The sequence below is a fragment of the Oryzias latipes genome, chromosome 9 (assembly GCF_002234675.1).
Source record: "Oryzias latipes chromosome 9, ASM223467v1".
Lineage (NCBI taxonomy): Eukaryota > Metazoa > Chordata > Actinopteri > Beloniformes > Adrianichthyidae > Oryzias > Oryzias latipes.
This window is the reverse complement of record NC_019867.2, coordinates 24,765,606-24,789,169: the sequence shown is the minus strand read 5'-3', so window position 1 is coordinate 24,789,169 and position 23,564 is coordinate 24,765,606. Positions and strand designations below refer to the sequence as shown.

General features: G+C 38.3%; 1 protein-coding gene across 1 annotated transcript; it reads right to left on the bottom strand.

Annotated features, from left to right (window-relative positions):
• Positions 1-1,717: 1,717 nt before the first annotated feature.
• LOC101166057 (neuropeptide FF receptor 2-like) lies at positions 1,718-23,529 on the bottom strand. Its single transcript, XM_011479779.2, has 3 exons — positions 23,421-23,529; positions 11,640-11,739; positions 1,718-4,616 (listed from the first exon to the last, which is right to left on the bottom strand). The coding sequence occupies exons 1-3, from the start codon at positions 23,527-23,529 to the stop codon at positions 3,632-3,634; spliced, it is 1,194 nt and encodes a 397-aa protein (XP_011478081.1). The 3' UTR covers positions 1,718-3,631.
• Between the last annotated feature and the right edge of the window lie 35 nt (positions 23,530-23,564).

The following is a 23,564-nucleotide window of genomic DNA, read 5'->3' as shown; positions in this document are numbered from 1 at the left end:
GGGTGAAATAGGTGGGACGCAGGCATGTCGTACAGATTTTTTTTTCAATCCCCCTGGAACCTTCGCACAGCACAAAAAGCGCATTAATGCTGTTTAGGTGATAAGTGGGCACTCCTGGCTGTTAAGCTGCAGACACACCGGGCATATTATGACATTTAACCTATGGTGTTCACACTGAACTGTCACTTCTCTGTTCTAGTGCATGTTCACAACTTACAGTTGAAAGAAGCTTGATGTGAAGTGTCAAAGCGGTGCAAATTTCACAAATTTTGCTCCAGCCTTTTTCTTTCACAGCTCTATTCCAATATTTGAAAGACTTGGTGTCAGAGAATTCTGGCCAGGCACAAACCACAGTTATTAATTTCTCCTCTGTGATCAATTTTCAAATGGTTGGCACTTCTGTGAACTAAACGAGATGTCATCTAAACTTAACTAACAAATTTGAGTCCCTAATTGGTCAAAGTTCAACCAGTTTGACCTTTAACGCGTATTCAATGGCAGTGCGTTTTGTACTTATACTTGGTACTGAAAATGGTCACGGAAAGTTTCCTTTTTTACTTTTCATTGAAAGTGGCCATTTAAACATGTGCTGCTGAGGGTGACATGAACGTAGCTTGAGACATTAGAAAATCAGACATTCAGAGGTGTAGTTTGTGGAGGCATCCTACGGGCATTTACGTATCACCTGCACAGCCCTGCATTTGTGTGTGGTCAATAGGGAGCCAGTGAGTGCAACAACTAGAGTGTGGCGTAAGTGTACTCTATGAAAGCATCTCCCATACGTTAGAAGTGTGTGTAGCTCACATTATCCTTACAAAAACTTCACGATACACCTACCACATGCATGACAGTCACATGTTTCATTTTCATGACTTCCCTTAAAGTAGCCACAAGGGAACTTTAAGACACACCTGCGCTTTCCTTAAGATACAACTGCACCTGTCTAAGACCTTCTACGAACCTGGACGACCCAAAAAACTGCAGTGACTAAGTCACGTAGAGCCTCTGCGCAGATGCATCAATTGTGAAGTGACGATTGATGAATGATAAAGATGTTGCACAACTCACCAGTTTTCAACTTTAGTTATTTAAACCAGCAAGTGTGTAAACTGCTAAGGATGTTTCTGGTTCAAGTAGTTTGAAGTGTAAATGCAGCAAAGTGAAAACATTCAGCACTTGTTGAAGCTGCACACTGCAAACCTATTTGAAGAGAAGCACATTGGTTTAAAAAATGGGCAGCAATGGCGTGCCAAGAGGCTTGACCTTTGCCACGGATACAAAGCTAAACCATAAGCTGATCACTCAGTAGAAAAAATGTAGTATTATGAGTATAGTTGTAGACTGTAGAAGTTTGGATAGATAAATATCTATTCAAAAGTTTTTTAAGTAGATTTTAATATACCGCCACATTCCTCACAAATAAACTCCTCATCGGTGCAGTTCCTAATGCTTGTGTGGGCAGAAAGTGGATTTTCATGTAGGACTGTCTCAGCTTTAAACAAATAAGTCATTTTTGTAAACTGTGTTGGCAGATTTGCAGGATCAGTCTTTCATTTGTAAATCAGGCTTTTCAATTTAGCAAAAATATGGTGACAGGATCGTTAACTGTCTTTTCCAATTAAACATTTCTTCACCCTTTGTTGTGAATGTGGCACAAAGGTGCTTCAAAGAGGAAGGCAATGACTTAAAAAGCCTGTTTTTCTTTTTCCCTTTTTTGTACCACGCAGCTTTGCTGTGCTTATTGCAAACAAAAGTATAATCCTATTTTTGCCTGCTGTTTAATGCCCTTGATCAATTAAGCATGCTGAAGACCATAATCAAATTATAATCATTTCTACCTGCAATTTATTCAGTTGCCGATGCATGTAAGCACCCACATGCACCAGTAATTAATCAACTCTCAAAACACATCGGTCGTGGATTTGTTTATTTGAATCTTTTTCCTTTTTTTTTAAAGATCACTTTTATTTCAAGGTTTTCTTGAGCAGTAATCAGCTCAGGTTTTTAAAAATCAGATCTTGTAGCACTGGTGATTTGTACAGTTTCAGTCCTTTTTTTTCCCACACAGACAAACCCTCATGAGAAACATTTTTTAAAGAAAAGCCTCACTTCTTGGACTCTGCAGAGATAATGAAAAAAGTGTATCTGCTTTAAACAACTACTTCAGATTATTATTTTTTTTAAATATTAACATGTCACCAAGGTGCAAATACCATCTGGTTTTTCAAGCTTCTTTTCTGCAGATTTTTGGGCCGCTTATTAAACCTTTCGTATTGCTAAATTCTTCGCAAAGCTCACGCCAGTCTCATTAAAGAAAAATAAACTTCATGCTTAAATAATGGATAAAGACAGATGAAAAACAGTTTTATATAAAGTCCTAGAGAGGTGTAAGAATCTTTAATTGGGGTTTGTTTTTGAGAGCATTGTGCTTTTGTAAATATCTGTATTTAATGTCAATAAAAGATAATAATAATATTAAAGATTTTTTTTGTGGAGGTAGATTTTTGCTCATTAAGGCACATTTCGTCATGGACTTCAGGATAGCTTACATTGTCTGCATCTGTTCTTTGAGTACTCCGAATAAGATGCACTCTAAAGTTATTAACTTACCTGTTTAGAACTAATTTAGTCTGTCTTGCTGTGTAAATGCTGGCCCTTACGCACTGAGCTGTTCAATATATTTTAGAAAAAAAAGATGAGAATTTGGCTGCTAAAATAACTTTAAGACTATATTTAGCACAGAAGAGCTATGGGTAAGCCTTAAGGATGGGAAACAAAGGCAATGCAGGTATGATTAAACACATTAATGAAAGATTATATTGATCCATTAGTTCATTAGAATGTTGTTGTTAAAATCAGGATTATGTGATGAATTCAAGAAATTGATGTAGTTTTCAGTGCCTTAAATCCAGAATTGAAATCTTTATTTTACCTTATATGAATTACTATTGACGATACTGTTTGTTTTTGACACCACCTTAAATAATATTTAACTAAAAGTCAGATGTTAAACTTATTTACACCAACTATTTTTTTCCCCTAAAACTGTTATTTAAACATGATTTAATCAACAAGACAAACTGTCTATCATGTATTATGTAAACCAGTGGCCTTGGTGGAGCATTAAATACCTTGAGCACAATAACTGCCTCTTTGCTGAATCTGTTTTCTGGTTGTTCTTCTTTGACTGTACAATTTTAGCACGTTCAATGAAAATGAATGAATGAATGATGAAAATACTGTCCGTCATTAGAACAGAGTTCTTGTTTCTGTCTGTGGCTCTGACGACATGAAAGCTCGATGTTATCGATTTGCCTGTAGGAACATTCAAATGGTAACAACAGGCACAGCTAAAACATACATTTGAACCAAACTGGAAAAATGACAATCTACTTGATTGTCTCTGTTTAAAGGTTGGTGTTAAAGATCTGTATAAAACCTTCCCTAATAGGATATTGTTGAGAATAATTACTACTCTAGACCATTTCGTCATCAATAGACATCACTGTGCTTCAGTGATGTCATCATGTGTTGAAGATGAGATGCTCCCAGAAGTACAGATAACTGTTGCTTCCTTCAAATTCTTGATGGCTTTGTTTAGTGTCTTTTGTTTTCTCGGCTGTGTTGATGCTCAGTCATCCCATGCCTGATAAACTGAAACTGCCATTGAGGTGACTTTTTCCGAGCCCTCTGCGGTGCTGCTCTTCTTATGTATGGGTACCAGTTCTAACCCTTGATCTGAAGAATTTCCACCCGAGTGGACCATCACACACCCCATTTTCATGCCCCTGTTCCCCTCTGGCATGTCGTTCAACTTGTTGTCATTGTGCACGCGGTTTCGAAGTCCCAGCACAAAGTTGTTGTGGTTGTTTGTGCCATCTCTTGAATCACTGCCACCAAAAGGTGCTTGCTGAGACTGCCCTTTCCTGCCCCACCTGGCCATCCTTCTCTTCAGTTGTAAGTTGCAACAGAAAGGCCTGGACTTACAAACTGACTGGAAACCTCTCTTAAAGTTTTTGTTGTAGTAACCGTAGACAATGGGGTTCACGCTGGAGTTGGAAAAAGCCAGCCAGTGTGCGAAAGGAAAGATGTAACTTGTCAGGAGGTCCAGTTGGTCCCTGTCCAAGCCTCCATAGTCTGTCATCATCATCAGTGTCCAGAGTGGCAGCCATGACACCATGAAAAGCAAAGTCACCACCACCAGCATCTTCACCACCTTGATCTTTTTCTGCGATACCATTTGCTGACCGTGTCTCCTGATGTTGGCCAGTTGCGGCTCCCTGTTTGCGACCACGGAGGAACAAAGTTTGACTCCGATGCTGATGTACATCAGTGTGATGACTGCGAGGGGCAGCAGGTAGATGTGGGCAAACAGAACTGCGGTATAGATCTTCCTCATCTGTGGATTGGCAAAGTTTTCGTAGCAGGTGTACAAAGGCAAGGTCTGATTGAAGTCGTTGTTGTGCACCATGTAATGAAATGGGACTTTCTCCACCGTGAGGGCTACTGCAGCCGGACACAGGATGACTACTGCCAATACCCAGATTGACACAATGGCGACCTTGGCAACAAGCAGAGTCAGCTTGGGTTGTAGAGGGTAAACTATGCAACGAAACCTGGGGCAAAGAAGTTAAGAAAAAAAAAATCTGATTAGAAAGTAGAAAAATACAAGACACTGACAAAATTAAAACAAAAAACAAATAAAGAATAGAAAAATAATTTACAGTTCAAACAACAATTGATGAAAGAAAAATAAAACAATTACTTTTAAAATGATCTTAAACATATCCACACCCCCTCTAATGCGCAACATGGGTCAAAAATGACCTGTATTCATTTTCTGTTAGTTCATGATTGCTGAGTTTTTTTGTTGTTTTATCTTTTAAAATATATATTTTTATTGTTGAACATTCCACTTATTCTTTTCATATCTTGTTTTGTATTACCACAGATTTTCATTTCCATTTGTACTTTCATACGGTAATTTCCGGATTATAAGGCGCTTCTCTTGTCATGCTTTTATCTAAGGAGTTAGCTGATTTTTGCATTTTTTTCTAACGGCCGCTAGGGGCGCTAGACCAGATAGTGTCAGAGTGAGACAAAGGGAATGCAAGTTTAATGCAAATTCCCGCTTTGAGAAAGAATAGCAGGAACAGATATTCACAAGGAATTCAATGAAGACTGCTCAAACTGTCAGTCATCTAAGCTCACACTTATATAACTAAAAGTAATGGAAAATTATCCATGAACCATGCACCTCTTGACTCTATACAGTCTCAGAACAGTCTTCTATGAGAGAAGCTGAATACGTACTCTCATTTCTGGCATCAAGCCCATTTATTTTGACATACCACAAGCAGCCAAACAGCAGGCAAACATCCTTTAAAAATGTTAAGGGTTTAGGTGCGCTCTATAGCCTGGAATTTAAGGTACTTTATGGAGAAAATGTTTTTTATATTTCTACAACAAATTTCCATACATGGGTCAAAAATGACCCAGTCATTTAAATGTTTTTAATAAAATTACTTACTTACTAAAATACTATAATAATGTTTGTTTTAAAGTAAAATTGTTGCTATGAGTTGGGCCAAACATTTATGTTTTTAATTGCAACATGTTTATTTTCATTTCATCAAAATAATTTTTTTTTTTTCACTTTGGGAAATGATGGAAGAGTTCCGAAGATTTCGGGCTCAAAACGAGCAGCGAGAAAACCGGGTCGAGATTCTGGAGAAAAGACTGGACGATGTGGAACAGCAAGTAAGGATGAATAATGTCATTCTCACTGGAGTACCGATCATCAAGCCTCAAGCGAAACTGAATGCAGGAGCAAGCACTGCTAATGCTAGCGCTAGCGTAGCTAGCAGTGCTAATACGGTGATTGGGGCAGAGTCTTTGGAGCAGCAAATACATTCATTTCTCACATCTAAAGGGATTTCCCTGGATCTCAATACCATCGAGACCTGCCACCTGCTCCCCAGGAGAAAGGAGACGGATAAATCCTCATCAGGTTTGTGAATCACAAACACAAGCTAGCTTTGATGAATCAAAGGAAGAATCTGAAGGGATCTGCTGCTTATCTGAACGACCATCTGACCAGAAGGAATGCTGAAATCTCTAAACATGCACGGCTTCTCAGGAAGCGTAAGCAGATTGAGAACACTTGGGTTAAAGGCTGCAGGATTTACGTCAAACCACTCGGTCCAGAGGACCGATCCAAGGTTCTGGTTGTGAACACCATGAAGGACTTTGAGAAGTGTTTGATCACGGTCGTCTGAAACAACATGGAGTAATAAACCAAAGAGCCAAATAATTTCAAGAAATATGACACCTGGATTCCTCACTTTCTCTGTATGTCTGACGTCACCTGAATAACAGCAGAGAGTTCTGACCTGCAGACAACTTGACCTCAACTTTCACCGTCGCTGATATCAGCTGAAGAAGGATGAATCTAATGTCTGCAGACATAACATCGAAGAGAACTATTAACTCTGTTTAAACCCAGAAGTTCAGCTGTTATCAGTAAAAGAAGAAATACCAACCTTGGACAATCGACAGTTATGGACCCTTTTTACTTTTCCCCTACAGCATTACTTTATTATAAAAAAATAATAATAATAAAATACAAAAAAATATTTAAAAAAAGTAAAACAAATGATTAATCACTTATTGAAAATTGTTAAATTGATTGACTTTTAATGATATTACTTCACTTTCTCCAAAAATTGATAAATTGATTCAAAAATCTTTCCTAATGTAGCATAATTTTGCACATGTTTTTAACTTTTGATATTTGATGAAATTTTGCTATGAAAATTCCTGAAACAGTGTTGTCTACTTTACTGATATAGTATTATGTTTTATGCATATGAATGGCTTTTATAAGTAACATAATCTGCATATATTTCAGATGACTGATCTGCATTTGCCATGTTGATTTCTAACATAGTTACTTTTGACGTAATACTTAAGTAATTCATCTTTGTCATGTGCTTTATCGATATCTTATGATTTTTAATTCTGTCTGATAAAAACTGGGAACCGGATATTGATAAATCATGTAATAAAATGGTTATAGTATAACGGGTTGGGATTATATAAGTTTGCTTCCTTCCACTCCCTTTCAAGCAATATTTATTAATATGTATAATTATCCTAAGTTTGATTAGTTACTGTATGAATGTATAACTGCTGATTATATTGCTGTTGTGTATTATTTGTACTTAATTGCTTGAAATAAACCATTTCAAAAAAATATCAGAGGTATCACAGACATGTAACACAACATGTCTAACAATCTGAACGGTATCAGTAGTTTAACAACTGTAAACTGGTGTGGCACATACGTTGCCACCTCAGTTTTTACATGCCTCACAAATTATTAGGTATCCGTCACACCTTAAAAGTTGGACGTGGCTGAAGTTAGCATCCTGTTGTTAGTCTCCACTTTGACATTAAGGGAAAATCTTTATCACCAAGTCTAAGTTTAAACCAGCTGCAAGTAATTTACAGAGAAAGAAGATTCAATCAAATAAAGTTGCCATCATGCTCAAGATTCTTCTGATCTGAGGAAACTTGTAAAAGAGACATTTAAGAAGTTTCTCCTACAGAAAGGCTGAATTAAGCAGGAATTTCCAGTTTTGAAACGCAACCCTGATTCAAATGTATATTCTTCCGGAGAGGCGTTTGATTTGATTTGATTTTGTAGATGTGCCACCAATCCTCGGCTACTTAAAAATTTATTAAACTAAATATTTAGACATAATTTTTTTCCGGACCTTAACTTCAAGAACGTTTGTTTAAATGGACCGCTTTAAATTTTAGTTGAAGACCCCTGATCTACGTGAAAGCTAAAACATCAATGGATTTTTTCTTTTTCATCGTTGGAAGCAAGTTCAGGCATCATGGAGTTAAACATATAATATAAACTCAAGATAAAACAACGCTGAACACAGAAAAAGGGAACACTTCAAGATAAAAAATGTTTATTAATAGAAATTTAAACATTTTCCATAATAAAGGTTTGCATCTATTTTTTTATTAGGCTTTAATGCTTTTTATTATCTATTTTGATGTTGTTGTTTTTTTTTTGTCTTATTTTTTGTAATAAAGTAATTTCCCCATTGTGGAATGAGTTAAAGTTCTATCTATTTAACCCTTGTGCTATCTTAGATGACCCCACCCTTACATTGACATGTTCTCCCTACCATGACAAAGGTGGATAAAGGTGGAAAGATTTCATGTAATCCATGGACACCAGTGAATCATTGAAGAAAAAAGGTTCAGTGCACTGGATAGTGGGTCTAGATGGCCCAACTCCCAACGTTAAAGTGCCTAGGATAGCACAAGGGTTACATTATTGTTTGTTGAAAAAAACTTAATTTACAGTACCCTCAGGTCAATTGATCAATTAAGGCCATTTTTGGGTTTATTTGAGTAATTCATTATTTTCTTATAAGAGCAGCCAGATTTACTAAAGTAGCATTGTGCTTCCACTTGAGGCTTTATCTGTAATAATAGAGTACAAGTTAATAACTCAGAAATAATCTAAAGCAAAAAATAAAACTTTATTAAATGACATTTATGGTTGGACACATTTTTCCGTCAATCTGTTTTAAAGATCAAACCACATTCAAAGTCCGGTGTAATCTAAGGATTTACCAGTTTTTACAGTATTATGATACTAAAATGTAACACCTGTGAATAATAGTTAATTCAATCATTTATGATCCTTTTCTCTTTTTGTAGCTTACTTGGTTTAAAAAAAGAAGGTCCATTCCACAAAATCAATAACTTCTCACTGCTCTTTACCTTTGGGCAGTTCCTGTCAAGAGGTTGCCAAAGCAAATCATCTACTTCCATTCAACCCTATCTTCTACATGGTCCTAACTCACACTTACCACCCTCATATCCTCTTCTGCATCCATTTAGGTCCTCTTTGGTCTTCCTCTAGCCATTCTTTCTGACAGCACTAACTTTAGCATCCTTCTCAATTCTTCTCTGGCTTTTATTTCATATGAACATTAGCTTCTCCTCTGATGCTCAGTTCCTCGTAACTCCCAACAGCTGGAGTTTTCTCCTGTCTCTTTTTCAGAACCACTATCTCTAAGCCAATCGAGGTGGCTGGTCTTACCACTAACTTGATGACCTTTCCTTGTATTCTTGCTGACACACTTTTGTCTCTGTAACTTCTCTGTTCTGTTATTCATAAATACGCTGTTTTGCTGCAGCTGACCTTTATTCCTCTCCTCCCTAGAACAAACCTTCACCTCTTTATGCTACGTACACATCAGACATGTGATGCACATTCAAGAACGGCCTGAACATGGGATCTGGAACGCCCTTTTACCATATGGTGTTCAGCCTGGACTGTCGCTACTTGATACTAGCGCAGAGTCTTTAAATGTCAAAGCGGTGCAAATCTCAAAAACCTTGCTCCAGGCTCTTTCTTTCACAGCTCTATTTTTATTTATGAAAGACTTGGGCTGAATCCGAATTCCTCCCCTACCCCTTCTCCCTATCTCTCCAATTGTAGGGGCATTTGGAGGGATAGAGCCCTGCGCGGGACTATTTTCTTCATCCCGCTCCCGCCCGCGCCCGCTGAATTTCTGACCAATCCCGCCCGCTCCCGCAACGTATGCGTTACACTCCCGCCCGCACCCGCAATATGTATGTCCACTCCCGCCCGCACCCGCAAAACTCATTGAATTTAGTCCCGCACAGTAATAGAGATGCATTGATTTTGTATCGTCTCCCGTCCCGCAGGAAAAAAATACGTATTTTTATTGATATTATTAAAGAGATTCATGTCCCTCCTCCAGCCTCATCTTTTCATGCATTCCTCTTTTGTGTAATTTGCAACTTAATTATTAAATATATTTTCACAAATCCTGTTCGGTTAAAAGTCTGCGTGTGTGCGCGCGCAGACAGACGGCCTGGAGCGCGCTCTTAGTAAGAGGCGGAGCGGGGCGTTGCACACCCCCAACAACAGGTTAGATGACAGAGGCCATTGGGCGTCTCTACCTGGTGCCTTCACGGAGCTTCAGTACATAAGAATCCAACAGCCGCACAGCCTAATGTAGTCCGCTAAAATATATATTCATGAGATATTCATGGCAGCACTGATCCCGCGGGTTTTTTTTTTGCCGCCCGCTCCCGCCCGCAGCACAATTCAATCCGCCCAATCCCGCGAGATTTGGGTTGGGTCCCGCGGGACCCGGCGGGACCCAATCCCAATGCAGCCCTCTAGTGTGCACCGAAGCACGGAAGTGACATTTAAATGTAAGTAATGATTTTTTATTTTAGCATGATCTTTTAAAGTTATAAAAGCCATGTTGTTATGCCTTTTCCGAGTGCTGGCAGCTACGCGCTAACGAGGATGACTGGCGACTATTAATGATGTCACTATTTTTCGATAACTCTCTGTTTGGAGGCCTAAATGTAGGGGTAAGGAGAAGCCGTAGGGGTAGGGGCAGAATTCAGATTCGGCCTTGGTGTCATTTAATTTCGTTCAGGCACAATAATTTCAAATGATTGACACATCCATGAACTATTTAAAAAAGACGTCATCCATGTGTCACTACCAAACCCAAGTCCCTGATTGGTCAAAGTTCAATTGTTTTAACTTTCAACGCGCATTCTGTGTTTTGTATTTAGAGCTCTAAAATGGACTTAAAAACTTGCGTAGTGATGCATGAATGCAAGAGTTTTGAATGCAGAGGCACAAAATGTGTAGTTATGCACATTTACATTGACTTTTCACTGGAAGTGGCCACTTGAACGCGGGGCTCCAAGGCTGGTGTGAACGTAGCATTACAGATTAGAGTCATCTGCATACATTATAGTCCACAGAGATTCTTGTCTAAATTCCTTTTTCAGCATGTTCTTCACCACAGCAAATTATAAAAAGCTCAAAACAACAAGATCAGACAATTATTGAAGGCAGTTTTTGAAACAATTTTTTGTTTTTGGGTGCTATGCTAGCAAAAAGCTAGCTAGCATGGCCTCATAGACAGAAACAGTTTTAGGCAGATTGGTGTTGTTAATGTGGGAGAATTCCTAAACTGTTATATTATCAAATAATAGGGAAAATGGTCAGATATACTGGATGGAAAATAATAATAATGACAATGACTTCTATAACTTGTGACTAGAACTAGCTTTAACCCTTTAACATGCTTTAGTTCCAGTGATGACATTCTTTCGACTATCGTAACTCTTCAACCATTTACACAGTTAATGCAATTCCAATTGATTTCATAATGGCAGCTTTGCCCCATTATGTAACACTTTTCTAACGCAAAGTGGTATGTGTTACATAACGGTGCAAAGCCGCTATGAAAAGCTACTTTAACAAAGACGTGTGTTATTTAGGTTTTGAAGGCAACCCCTCCGGTGTTAAAGGGTTAAGTGAACCACAGCTCAACGGCTACATCTGACTTATGGTGGGGGACATGTATATTTTCATATTTTCTTACACAGTCTCTAGAGATCAGGATTGCAAAGTTTTCATCTTTTAAATCTTGACTGCTTCAAGCAGCAATCTTATTGACACCAAGGAGCTGCAAAATTGGGAAGGTGACTAATCCTCAATGAATGTGTCACCTTTAATCAGGGGACTGACGTAAGCAAACACTGACCTTTCGACAGCGATGGCCACCAGGGTGAAGACTGATGCCGACACAGAGACGCCCTGCACAAAACCACTCATCTTACAGACTGTGTTGGAGAAGGGCCAACCTGAGGACAGAAAGGCAGAAACCAGTGAAGCTTCTCATCTGAACTTCATTCATCTCAACTCAGACAAATCCAGAATGTTTGGGGGATTAAAAAACAACGTTTTGAGATAGATTTTTCAAATGCCACCCACGCAGACCTCATCTTAGCCCTCTTTGTTTCTGAGCATTCATGTAGACAAAATGCCACCTGACTTTTGGACATCAAAGTTTTTTCTGAGCGTCTTTTTTGTGTTTGACATAATTTTTTTTTTCCATCTTTCCTGCGACAGCACAAAGGGCAGCTCCTGCCCCCCCTATTTTCCTTTCTATGAAGAACAGCAAATTGCTTGGGCAGATCTTGATGGAGCTGTGGTGAAGTGGTGACACATCGAGCAAAATTGAAATCAATTGACAGTGACCTCAGGTGGTGGAAAATTGCAGCTCCATGGACAAACATCTTATCAAATGACACAGTGTTATCCATTTTCCACCATACCTTTATCTTAATAGGAAAGGTTAGGACAGTCCCCACACCAAATTGATTACTCAGAAAAAGTGATTGCAAGGTTTCCCCTGGTGTGTAGACCTACTTTTTCATTGGCTATTAAGTTTTAAGAGTTCCATAGATTAAGACAAGTTTGTTTATGCAATAGTCTATTACTTAATCCCATGTCACCTTTGTGGTCTCGCAGATTTTTTTCAGGGTAAACTTGTATACTTTCTTTTTATTTTATTTTTAGCAGTGCATTGTGTCCTGCGTCCTGGTTGGCTGTTGACCTTGTCAGGTCAGTCAATCTCATTTGTGCTGCGTCAAAATGCATTCAACTACACAAACCTTTGATTGTGATCAGATCTTTGCTTTCGTTCTCTAATCTAATCAATATGAGCGTTTAATATGGATTTTATGAATCCACTGTGTTCTGATGATGAAATGTTGATGGTTTATCAAAAAACTACATTTAAACACATTTTTCCACAAAAATTGTTCAAATGTGGTCTATATTCGCATTGATGCACACTGGTTTTTTGCAGAGACTTCTAGAACATATCTAGGGCACTCGATTTTGGAATTGTATATTCGAACTTCACAACAAAATTTGTAACATAGCATTTATTCCGGGACTCCACCTAATTCAGCATCACCTTGAAAGAAAAAGCCATTGAAGAGAATTTTTTTATAAATTTGGAAATCAAGTCAGACCTGAGTGCTGAAAGAAGTGCTTTTTTTTGTTGCTAATAGCTGTAGTCAGTTTTAGTCGGACATTTTAAATTTGCTGTTCTTTATTGGTTATAGATTTGTAGTCGAGGCCCCATTCAGACAAAATAAATGTGAGACAAATGTCAAAATGTTCAAAAAAGGACTGTTTTGATTGACGCCAATTTAAGATCAACTTCATATTTATTATACAAATGTTGGATGTGAAAGCCCCAAGCCTTTTTCCAACTCAAATCCACTAAAATCCACATTTACATAATAAACAATTGAAAAAAAGTCCTTTATTCCAAAACAGAAGATCGTCAAGAAGAAAATAATGTCCTTAGGTGCATAAAAGCTAGATAAAAATAAAACTGTGCTGATTTACAAGCATTCAACCTAATTATGAGGAGAAAAGCAGCCTGGCTCATCCAAGAATGATTCTTGGAAGAGCAGGAAGCCTTACAGGCGCTAATTGAAAATATGATTTTATTTTTAAATTAAAAATGAATCAGAATTTTGATACTGATAAGTTTTCCTCTCAGACTCCTGTGTCCGACTCTCCAATTAAAATATGCACAGCATTTCACAGAAATCCCTCCAGCCATGTCTTGAACAGTCGTAAGTTCGTCTTTGGGGATTATTTTTCAATTTAAATATTTAAAATTAATTCAAATATGAAATAGTTTTAAAAACTGACATTATTGCAGAGCTCATTTTGTATTAAATTGAAGCAACCAATAAATTACATTAAAGATTAAATTAAAGAAAAAACAAAGTTTGTGATACTTTTTTATAATAAATAAAGTTTTTGTTCTTTGTATTAAAAACAAACGAAGCTCTCTTTTCTTGAAGGAGATAATGGTCCCATAAGAAAAAACTACCGAAATCAGTTGGATTTAAAAACAAAACAAAAAAACGACTTTTTATCATCTAAATAATGATAATCAGTAACAATAAAAGAAATCAGTTGGAAAAATACTTATGTTTAATATCTTTTCATGAGACAGTCTCCTTTAGATTTAAAGTGTTTTCTGCAGAGGTTGGACAAACTTCTCAAAAAGCATACATAATAAAAACTAAAGCCACCCTTTGAATTTTAATTAAAATTGACATAGCAACAAGTCTAAAAATAAACTAAGATCGCCAATCATTGGTCTTGTTGTTAAACCTTGGTCTCAGGGTCACGGTTATTGGCCAATGATTGGCTGCAAAGCATGCTGGGAAACGTGACGTACTGCTATTGTTGTTATGCTACGAGCTAAAGGTAAGTGCTTTAGGCGAAGCAGCCAGCTTAATATGATATTTTTCAGATTTTCATCGAGACAATAACAGATCGACCATTCTTGCTTTTATTTTTACCCCTATTGAATGCTCACAGAGACACGGAAGTAGCGGCAGGAAGCGGCTTTTGCAGCAAGATGACTGAGGGCGTACCAGATGATGTGAACGTGAATACGATGGATGCTTTTGTGCTTTTTAAAATAAATAAATCTGTTCTCTAAACATCCTCCGTGTCTTCAATGCAATGTAATGAGACACACACAGACAGAAATGTGAAGGTATCTGCTGTAAATCTATGACATAAATTAATAACAGGATATTATCGGCTAGTCAGTTAGCATGTAGCCTAATAGCCTTCGAATGTAAAGCAACTGACTGCTAAAGTTAATAAAAGACAAGTCCTGAATATTATAATTCCTATTCGACCCTAAACTACAATATCAGCTGTCTGACAACAGACCAGCCAGTTGCCCAAATGCCGGCATACATCAAAGAGCTCTGCGGCAGAGCTAGTAGTTGGCTAGCAGGAGCTATCGTATGACAAAGCAGCCTAGTTATCATAAATCTTTGATATTTTTCTTATATTCATTGAGAAAGTAATAAAGTGATAATTTTTGTTTTTCATGTTCCTTTTTTGAACGAATATGGGTCACAGAGACACGGAAGTTACCGCTGAAAGCGGCTTTTGCCGGCGTACAGAGAGAATATTCGCGTGAATGACTTATGACGTGAATAATTATTGCGTTCAAACGATTAATTATTGCGTTCGAACGACATAATTATTGCGTTCGCATGAGTTAATCATTTCGAGGGAACGGAATAGTATTTTGAGGGAACGCAATATTATCTTGTGGGAACGGAATAGTCTTTCGTGCGAACGAGATAATAATCTGTGGGAACAAGATTTATTTTTATATCTTAATGTCAGGACACAGGCTCCGTATAAATCAGAATAGAGCTGTGGAAGAAAAAGCCTGAAACAAGTTTAATGAGATTTGCACCGCCTTGACATTTCACACCAAGCCTCTTCCAACTGTGAATACATGCCCTAGTATCGGGTATAGTGACAGTCCAGTGTGAACACTATATGTGAAACGTGCTTTCAAGAACCCGAGTTCAGTTCTTGAACGCGACACATGTCCACTGTGAACGTAACATTAGTGCGTTGTCTGTCTTATGGTCTCTCTCCTATTCTTGTCATATCACCTTATTGTTCTCCCCAATGGTTCTCTGTTTGGTTCTGTCACATTTCAGTGTATTTTGTAGGTGTCATATCTATGTTTTTTTTGTTTGTTTTATGAAAAGCGTGAGATAGTCTTTCACAAGTTCTCTGTATTTGGATCTCCCACAACTCAATTTCCTAAAATTACAGTCATTTTCAGTAAACACTTATTCTGTAAAAACCTTTTTTAATCAATAAATTAAATTCAAAAATTCAAATTAAATTCAACAACTGTCATAAGCACACCCTGGACCTTGTTCTAACCCATGGTATAGAGATCAGCCAGCTGAGTGTCCTTCCTTTTAACCCCATCATTTCTGATCACTTTATGATTACCTTCCAGTTTACACTGGAACATCCTTCTGCCTCAGTGAATAAGAAACAGCTTAGAAGAACCTTAACTGACCGTTCTGTGTCTGAGTTTAAACACACAGTTCAGCCAGTACTTAGTGATATTCTGAGAAAATACTCTGAGTCCAGCTCCCATAGTATCAGTCCTAGTATAAATGACCACTTTGTCAATGATGCCTTACAATCCCTCAGGAGTTCACTCGATGTTGTTGCCCCCTTGAAACCTAAGTTCGTTAGACAAAACCGAGTAGCACCGTGGTTTATCGCTGAAACTCGTTCTCTTAAACAAGAAACCCGTAAGTTGGAAAGAGAATGGCGCCGCTCCGGTTCAGAGCATTCTCTGGATATCTGGAAACATAGCCTTTTAAATTATAAAAAAGCTCTGCGTAGAGCTAGAAGCCAGTACTATTCAACCTTAATATCAGAGAATGGAAACAATCCAAGATTTCTTTTTAGCACTATTGCTAAATTAACTCGCAGTCAGAGCTCAGTAGAACCACATGTTCCTGTTTCTCTCAGCTCTGATGATTATCTTACATTTTTTGATAGTAAAATCTCAAATATTAGACATAAGTTAAATCAAGTTATTCCTACTATCAGCCCAGAACAGGCTGAAGCGGTAGAAATGGAGGCATCCATAGAAACCTCTGTAACATTAGACTGCTTCACTATTGTGGATCAAGCGGAAATAACATCAATTATTACGTCCTCCAAATCCTCAACGTGTCTGTTAGACCCAATTCCCACTAGACTTTTTAAAGAAACTTTTCCCCTAATTAATGATCCCATATTAACAATGATAAATACCTCTCTGGAAATGGGTTACGTGCCACAGTCTTTTAAATATGCAGTTGTTAAACCTCTTCTAAAAAAGCCCAGTTTGGATCCTAGCATCTTGGCCAACTATAGACCGATATCAAACCTGCCCTTTATTTCTAAAATCCTAGAAAGAGTTGTAGTTAAGCAGCTTTACTGCCACCTACAGGACAACAGCCACTTTGAAGACTTTCAGTCGGGGTTTAGACCTCACCACAGTACGGAAACTGCACTAGTTAGAGTCTCTAATGACTTGTTATTGGCCTCAGAAAAGGGACTACTTTCTATTCTGGTCCTGTTGGACCTCAGTGCAGCCTTTGACACTATCGACCACAGTATTTTACTCCATACATTAGCCGGACACACAGAGAAAGCAGTGACGTCATCGCCCCGCCTCCCTTCTGCTAATGCTTTTTCGAAATGAATATTGCGACAAGGTGCGCGGGGTGGATGTTAAAATGCAAATGCAATCCCCTCTTTGCATTTTGGTTTTAATTATGACACAGAATAAGCGGTTTTAAGTATAAAATGAAAAAGCATTTTGAAATATTGCTTTTTCTTTTTAATTTTGAGTCAAAAAATGCAGCTACATTTTGAAAATGAAAAAGCATTTCTGTTAATCCATTTTAATTGTCAAATTAGACATTTCTAAATGAATTTTGGTACACATTTACCATGGACCTTTTTTAAAATGAAATGTCAAATACCATTTTCATTATCATTTTAATTAAGTGACAGAATAAGCTGTATTGAGGAAGGAAATGATAAAGCATTTTGAAGTGTTGCTTTTTATTATTAATTTTGAGTCAAAAAATGCAGCTTCATTTTGAAAATTAAAAAACATTTCTATTAATCCATTTTAATTGTCAAATTAGACATTTCTAAATGAATTATGCTACACATTTACCAGAGAACGTCTTGAAAATGAAATGTCAAATACCATTTTCATTTTAATTTTAATTAAGTGACAGAATAAGCTGTGTTGAGGAAAGAAATGAAAAAGCATTTTGGTGGATTGCTTTTTCATTTTATTTTTGAGTCAAAAAATGCAGCTTCATTTTGAAAATTAAAAAGCATTTCTGGTTTTGACTTTGCTTTTATTTATGCTACATAATCGCTTCCATACAGAATGACCAGATAGAGAAACTGAACGCCTGTATCATTTAAGGCTCACATTTCTCAGGCGTGTAGAACTGCCTTTTTTTACCTGCGGAATATTGCTAAGATCAGAAATATACTTTCTGAGAGTGATGCTGAAAAACTCATCCATGCATTTGTTACGTCGAGGCTGGATTACTGTAACTCCTTGTTAGCAGCGTGTCCTAAGAGTTCCTCAAGAAGTCTCCAGCTTGTTCAGAACGCAGCAGCTAGATTGTTAGCTGGAACCAGCAGAAGAGATCACATCACTCCTGTGTTAGTTTCGCTCCATTGGCTCCCAGTTGATTCTAGAATTAAGTTCAAGATCCTCCTGTTAACCTATCAGGCCTTACATGGACTGGCCCCGTCCTATATTAAGGACCTCATAGTCCCTTACCACCCAAACAGAACACTTCGCTCGCAAAATGCAGGACTGCTTGTGGTTCCTAGAATTAGTAAAAGTACAGTTGGAGGTAGAGCGTTTAGCCACCAAGCCCCTGTCTTATGGAATAAGCTCCCAGCTCATGTAAAAGAGGCAGATTCAGTTTCTACATTCAAAGTTAGACTGAAAACATTCCTTTTGGACAGGCTTATTGTCAGACTAGTTAGTATTCAGAGATTATTTAACTTAATGTTAATGCGTTTAAATTAAACTTAATAGTAACTATTTGTTTTAAAAGGCTGCTAGAAGTTGAAGCTGGGGTAACTATGGTGCACTGGGGTTCTGTCCTCTTTTCTTTTCTACTTCTACCCTTCCTCTCTTCTCCATTCTTGATTATTATTCATCATTTAGTTCTCCATGCCTCTGTTTGGTGCAGTGCGATTCATGTATTGTCCCTCTTTTCCTCTCCCCTCCTGGGGAGTAGGAGTGCTTCCAGACTCCTGTTGGCTCATCCGTGCTCCAGTTGCTGACCGTTTACCTCGCCTTTGCTCCTGCTCCTACACCTGGCTGTGGATCCTGCCTCTGGCTCATCTCTGGCTCGTCTCTGCTCTGTACCTGACCGAGTACCTCGTCTCTGCTCCTGCTCCTACACCTGGCTGTGGTTCCTGTCTCCGGCTCGACTCGCGCCTTTGACTGTCCCCACAACCACAGCTGGATGAAGCTCGTCTGCTGGACTTTTATATATGTAGTTGTAGATTTAGATAAATTAATTCTTCTCTAATAGTTCTGGTAAATCGCCTGTCCGTCCTGGGGGAGGATCCCTCCTTCATGTGGGCACCCCTGAGGTTTCTTAGTTTTTTCCGGAATCCGTTTTTTTTGGGAGTTTTTCCTTACCGCGAAGGGGGGTCTAAGGGCAGGGATGCCAGTATAGCTTAGTCAGTTTGTTAGTTCATTTTAGTATTTTCCTATTGAACTCTTTGTTTTCGTGATCCTTTTGAGTTCATGTTTTACTTCGAAGCCCATCGAGACGACTGTTGTTGTGATTTTGGGCTATACAAATAAAATTGAATTGAACTGAATTGAATTGAATACAAAAATAAGAGCGTTTCAAACAAAATCATCTGAAAGTTGGAGAATTGTGCTTTCAACATTCTCTCTGATCCAGTGACATGCTGTGAAGTTTATTGCTGGTGAGGCACAGTCCCCTTTGGAGGGAATTTTACAAGTTTAAAAGAGAATCATTTGTACTTTTCTATTGGCAGCGTTCATACTGGCTACAATCCAAACTTTACATCTGAAGAGCCCTCATTTCTCTTTCTGTCACACACACACCCCATCTTAAAGAAGGAGTTGTCTGACAGAAAAGACAAAATAAATCACTCTTGATGTGGTCTTTACAAATTGTCTGAATTGAAGCAGTGGTGGAGAAAATCATTTAATTTTTATTTTGTTGTTTCTGAAACTTTACTCTTTTGACAGCAAACAGCAAAAAAAGGATATTTCACATACTGTGAAAATGCAGTTTTCAATGTTTTTTTTATCTTATTGTAATCTAAGCATTTCAATAAAATTGAAAAGTGTTTGCCTTACCTTTTCTTAAACAAAAGCATTATTTTTTTTTACAAACACTTGTTTCTTCTCTTCGTATTTCAAAAGTCTTTTAGTCTCACGTTGATGACATCCAAAGTAGAAAGTTGTCCATCTTTATTTCCATTCTGACTGTTTTTGGATGAATCAAAATTGTGTGATGAGTTTTAATTCAGTTTAGAATAAAAGCAAGACAACAAAACTACACCATTAAAAGGCCTGTTACTGTTATTATGGCTGTTTCCAGTCCGCTAATTACTTTTCATTGTTTACATCCTCTTTTTGGTTAAAGACTTATGTCATATTTAACAAAATAGCTTCTCTTTTGCGCCGAATCTTCAGATTTTCTGTCTACAAATTAAAAAAATGTTTACTATTCCTGCTACCCTGTCTCCAGCCTCTTGAAATCAGGCCCTGTACAAGCCAAAAAGGTCATGACACCTCCTCAAAGCAGGAAGAGCCAATCTGCCTTTTCAACAGGAGTTGCTTGAGGTCAGCCACCACATCCCAGCAGTGTTCGGATCTGAGGTCACCTGCCTCCAACTCTGTACACAGAACTCCCTGGGAAACATCAGGACAGCAGAGAGAAAAACTGTGGAAAACCGTCTCAGCGGGTGTAAATAATAAATGAAACCACCTGCCGAAATCAAACAGACTCTTGCACTTGTCTTGTCAAATCAGTGAGGCCCTCACTGACAACCGGGAAGGAGATGACAGCTTCTACGTCCGGAAAAAAGTTTAGAGGAAGAAGATGCCCAGCCTCTGTGAGTCTGACAATCCCCTTTGAGAACTTTCTTATGGCCAACATGCCTTAAAAAAGTTCCACTCCACAAGTGCCTTTTTTAATTCAACCTTTTTTTAGGACTTGTTGTGAGGTAAAAGCTAAATGTATGAGAAGCTTTAGTTGACGTTACCTGTTTCAATGGCATTCTACTACTTGGATTAAGAGGACCAGACTGACTGAAGAAGATTTAGGATTTCTGTCACAAACATTTGGAAAACTGCTAAAGTACAGTTAAAGAACATATTTTTGGGGGAGTTTCTTCATATAAAGTTTAAGAAAATTTGGACAAAAGCCTCAAGTAACTGTAGAGAAAGCACAATAAACGGCTTTTGCATATACTGCCTGTAATCTACCATAGAGGCCGGATGGCGCAGTTGGCTACGGGCAGGACTGGCGCGTGGAAAACCACGGTTTGTTTTTCAGGGTGCGAGGTGAGCTGAATCCAGAGTGGCTCCTTAGGCAAGACCCGTTATGCTACTGACTAATGTAGCCACATGTCTGGGCCTCCCTGTGCCGGTCCTCAGCCCACAGAATAAAGGCTTGTGTCTAGAAAGACTCAGCCAAACCTAATGTGCCACACAGTGAAAGCTGATTTGCTGTGACGATGTGCACAAAAGTACAACAATCACATATCTATCATTATTTTAATCAGCCCTCCTTGTAAGTAAAATAGTTACGGGGTCACCAGAGCTTATCCCACTTGTGGGCAAAGGCAGGGGACACCCTGGACAGGTTGCCAGTCTGTCGGAGGGCCACAATCACATACCCATGCACTCTCACATTGACACCTAGGGACAATTTAGAGTAACTAATTAACCTAAAAAGCATGTTTTTTTTTCTTTTTTTTTTTTTTACATAAATCCACTCATGCATGGGTAGAACATGCAAACTCCACACAGATAGGTCCCACATTGGTGTTCTGTTTCAGGTCCCCCCAGCTGGGACTTGAACCGATGCCTTCTTGCTGTGAAGCAAGGGCGCTACCATGCAGCCCATTTTGATCCAATAGTTTTAATATAACTTTAGGAGCTTTTCCGCTCCAAAAGTTGTCATACAGGACTAAGAGAATTGACTGCAAGAGGGATTATCTGAGAAAATAATAGCAGAGTCCTAGGTAATAACCTTCTGTTCGTTGCGTGGGTGTCTCTGAAAAACAACCTGATGTTTGTTCTCTTTCTCTACCTGCTAGGTTATAAAATAAGGTTGAAACAACAGAGTTGAGGCAATCCTTAGCATTGTATTTTCTTTAATGAGTATTGATGTCGACCATTTTGTTTAATCCAACAAAAGAAGTTATCACAAACATCTTCAGTAGAGTGTATTTTTTCATAATGATAACCTTGTTAACAGGACTTTATTTTCTGTCAGCCGAAGTAAAAGCTGAACCCAATTTTTAGAAATGTTGCTTGGTAACTATAGTAACAAAACAGTAATTCGTGGGGGAACTGGACATTTGCATTCAAGAATGCACAACACGTGGTTTCATGAACATCTGTGGTGTTCACACTGGACGAGCAGGGAGGGACTGCTTCTTCTTTTGTTTTTCTACTGTTACTAGCACATGGCAACAACAGTTAGGAGAGGGTTGGTGCAAAATGTCTAAACAGTGCAAGTCTCGCATATCTTGTTCCAGGCTTTTTCTGTAACACTTGTGCTACCTTAGATGACCCCACCCTTACATTGACGTGTTCTCCCTACCATGACAAAGGTGGATAAAGGTGGAAAGATTCCATGTAATCCATGGACACTAGTGAAGATCACAAATCATTGAAGAAAAAAGGTTCAGCGCACTGTCTAGTGGGTCTGGATGATCAAACTCCCAATGTTAAAGTGCCTAGGATAGCACAACAGATCTATTCCGAATTATGAAAAACTTAGCGTCATATAATTCCGTGCAGGCAAAAACCAATTATTTATTTCTCCTACATTATCAATTTTCAAGCGATTGGTGTTTACGTTTTTTTAAAAAGGACACTAGCCATATGTTACTATCAAATCAGAGTTTCTGATTTTGACAGCTGGAAAACTGACACAAGAGTTTTGAACACGGAAACCCAAAACAAGCATTCATTGGCAATGGTCACTTGGAAGCGTATTTTCAAGCACTGTGTGAACAAGCATAACTGTACATTCAATGTTATATTTTATTATTATTAGTTAATTAGTGAATATTTACTATTGTGAAATTTTAAATTCATTGATGTAAATGTAATTATTAAAAACAATATTTTCTTCAATTTCTCAAAGATGTACATTTTTACATAATATCAATATCACACTCCACTAACAGACAGACTATAAAAAATATTAATACTTGAAAATCTTTGTATCTGTTTATATACTTAATCCCCCTGAGTCCTTGTTATTATCAATATACGCTGTGTACACATTTAGTGTCTTGTTGTATACTTTCACTTTGTTTAATGATTTTGAATTTGAAAAAAAAAAGGTGCCACCCATACGTCACTACCAAATCCAAGTGCCTGTTTGGTCAAAATTCAGCTGTTTAACGTTTAAGCAGTCGAAAGTTAAACTGGTTGAATGACAAATGATAAATGAACGCCCGCTTTACATGTAATTTTTAATTGCGTAGTGATGCTCAAATGTGAGAATTTCTGACACAGAAGCCTGAAACACAGGTTTACTGGTACTTTTGGCTTTATGGCTTACTGTAGTAGCTTCTATGCCACACCTACTGTCATGGTGCCTCTGTCAGTTCTCCTCCCCCTCCCCCTCTGCTCTGCTCCTGACTCCACCAGCTGTGACCACTTCACTCATCAGCCTCTGCTCTTCAAAAGGAGACCCAGCTCCAGTATTCAATGCCAGTTCGTTGCCCCTAATTGTGACTACGCCTGGTCTCACATCGCTCATGTCAAGCCTGTCTTGTTTATGCAATCAAACTAACATTATTCTCCTGCCTCAGGATTCTCCGTCACGAGCGTCACCTGTGTGGAAGTCATCTCGAGCAAACCCTCCATTCCTGTGGAAACGCAAACCATCGCCAACCGCGCTACTACTTCTAGCCACGCCACGAGCCTCCTCAAGCCGGATCATCACTCCTGTTCTCAGCGGAAGAAAATAAATTATAC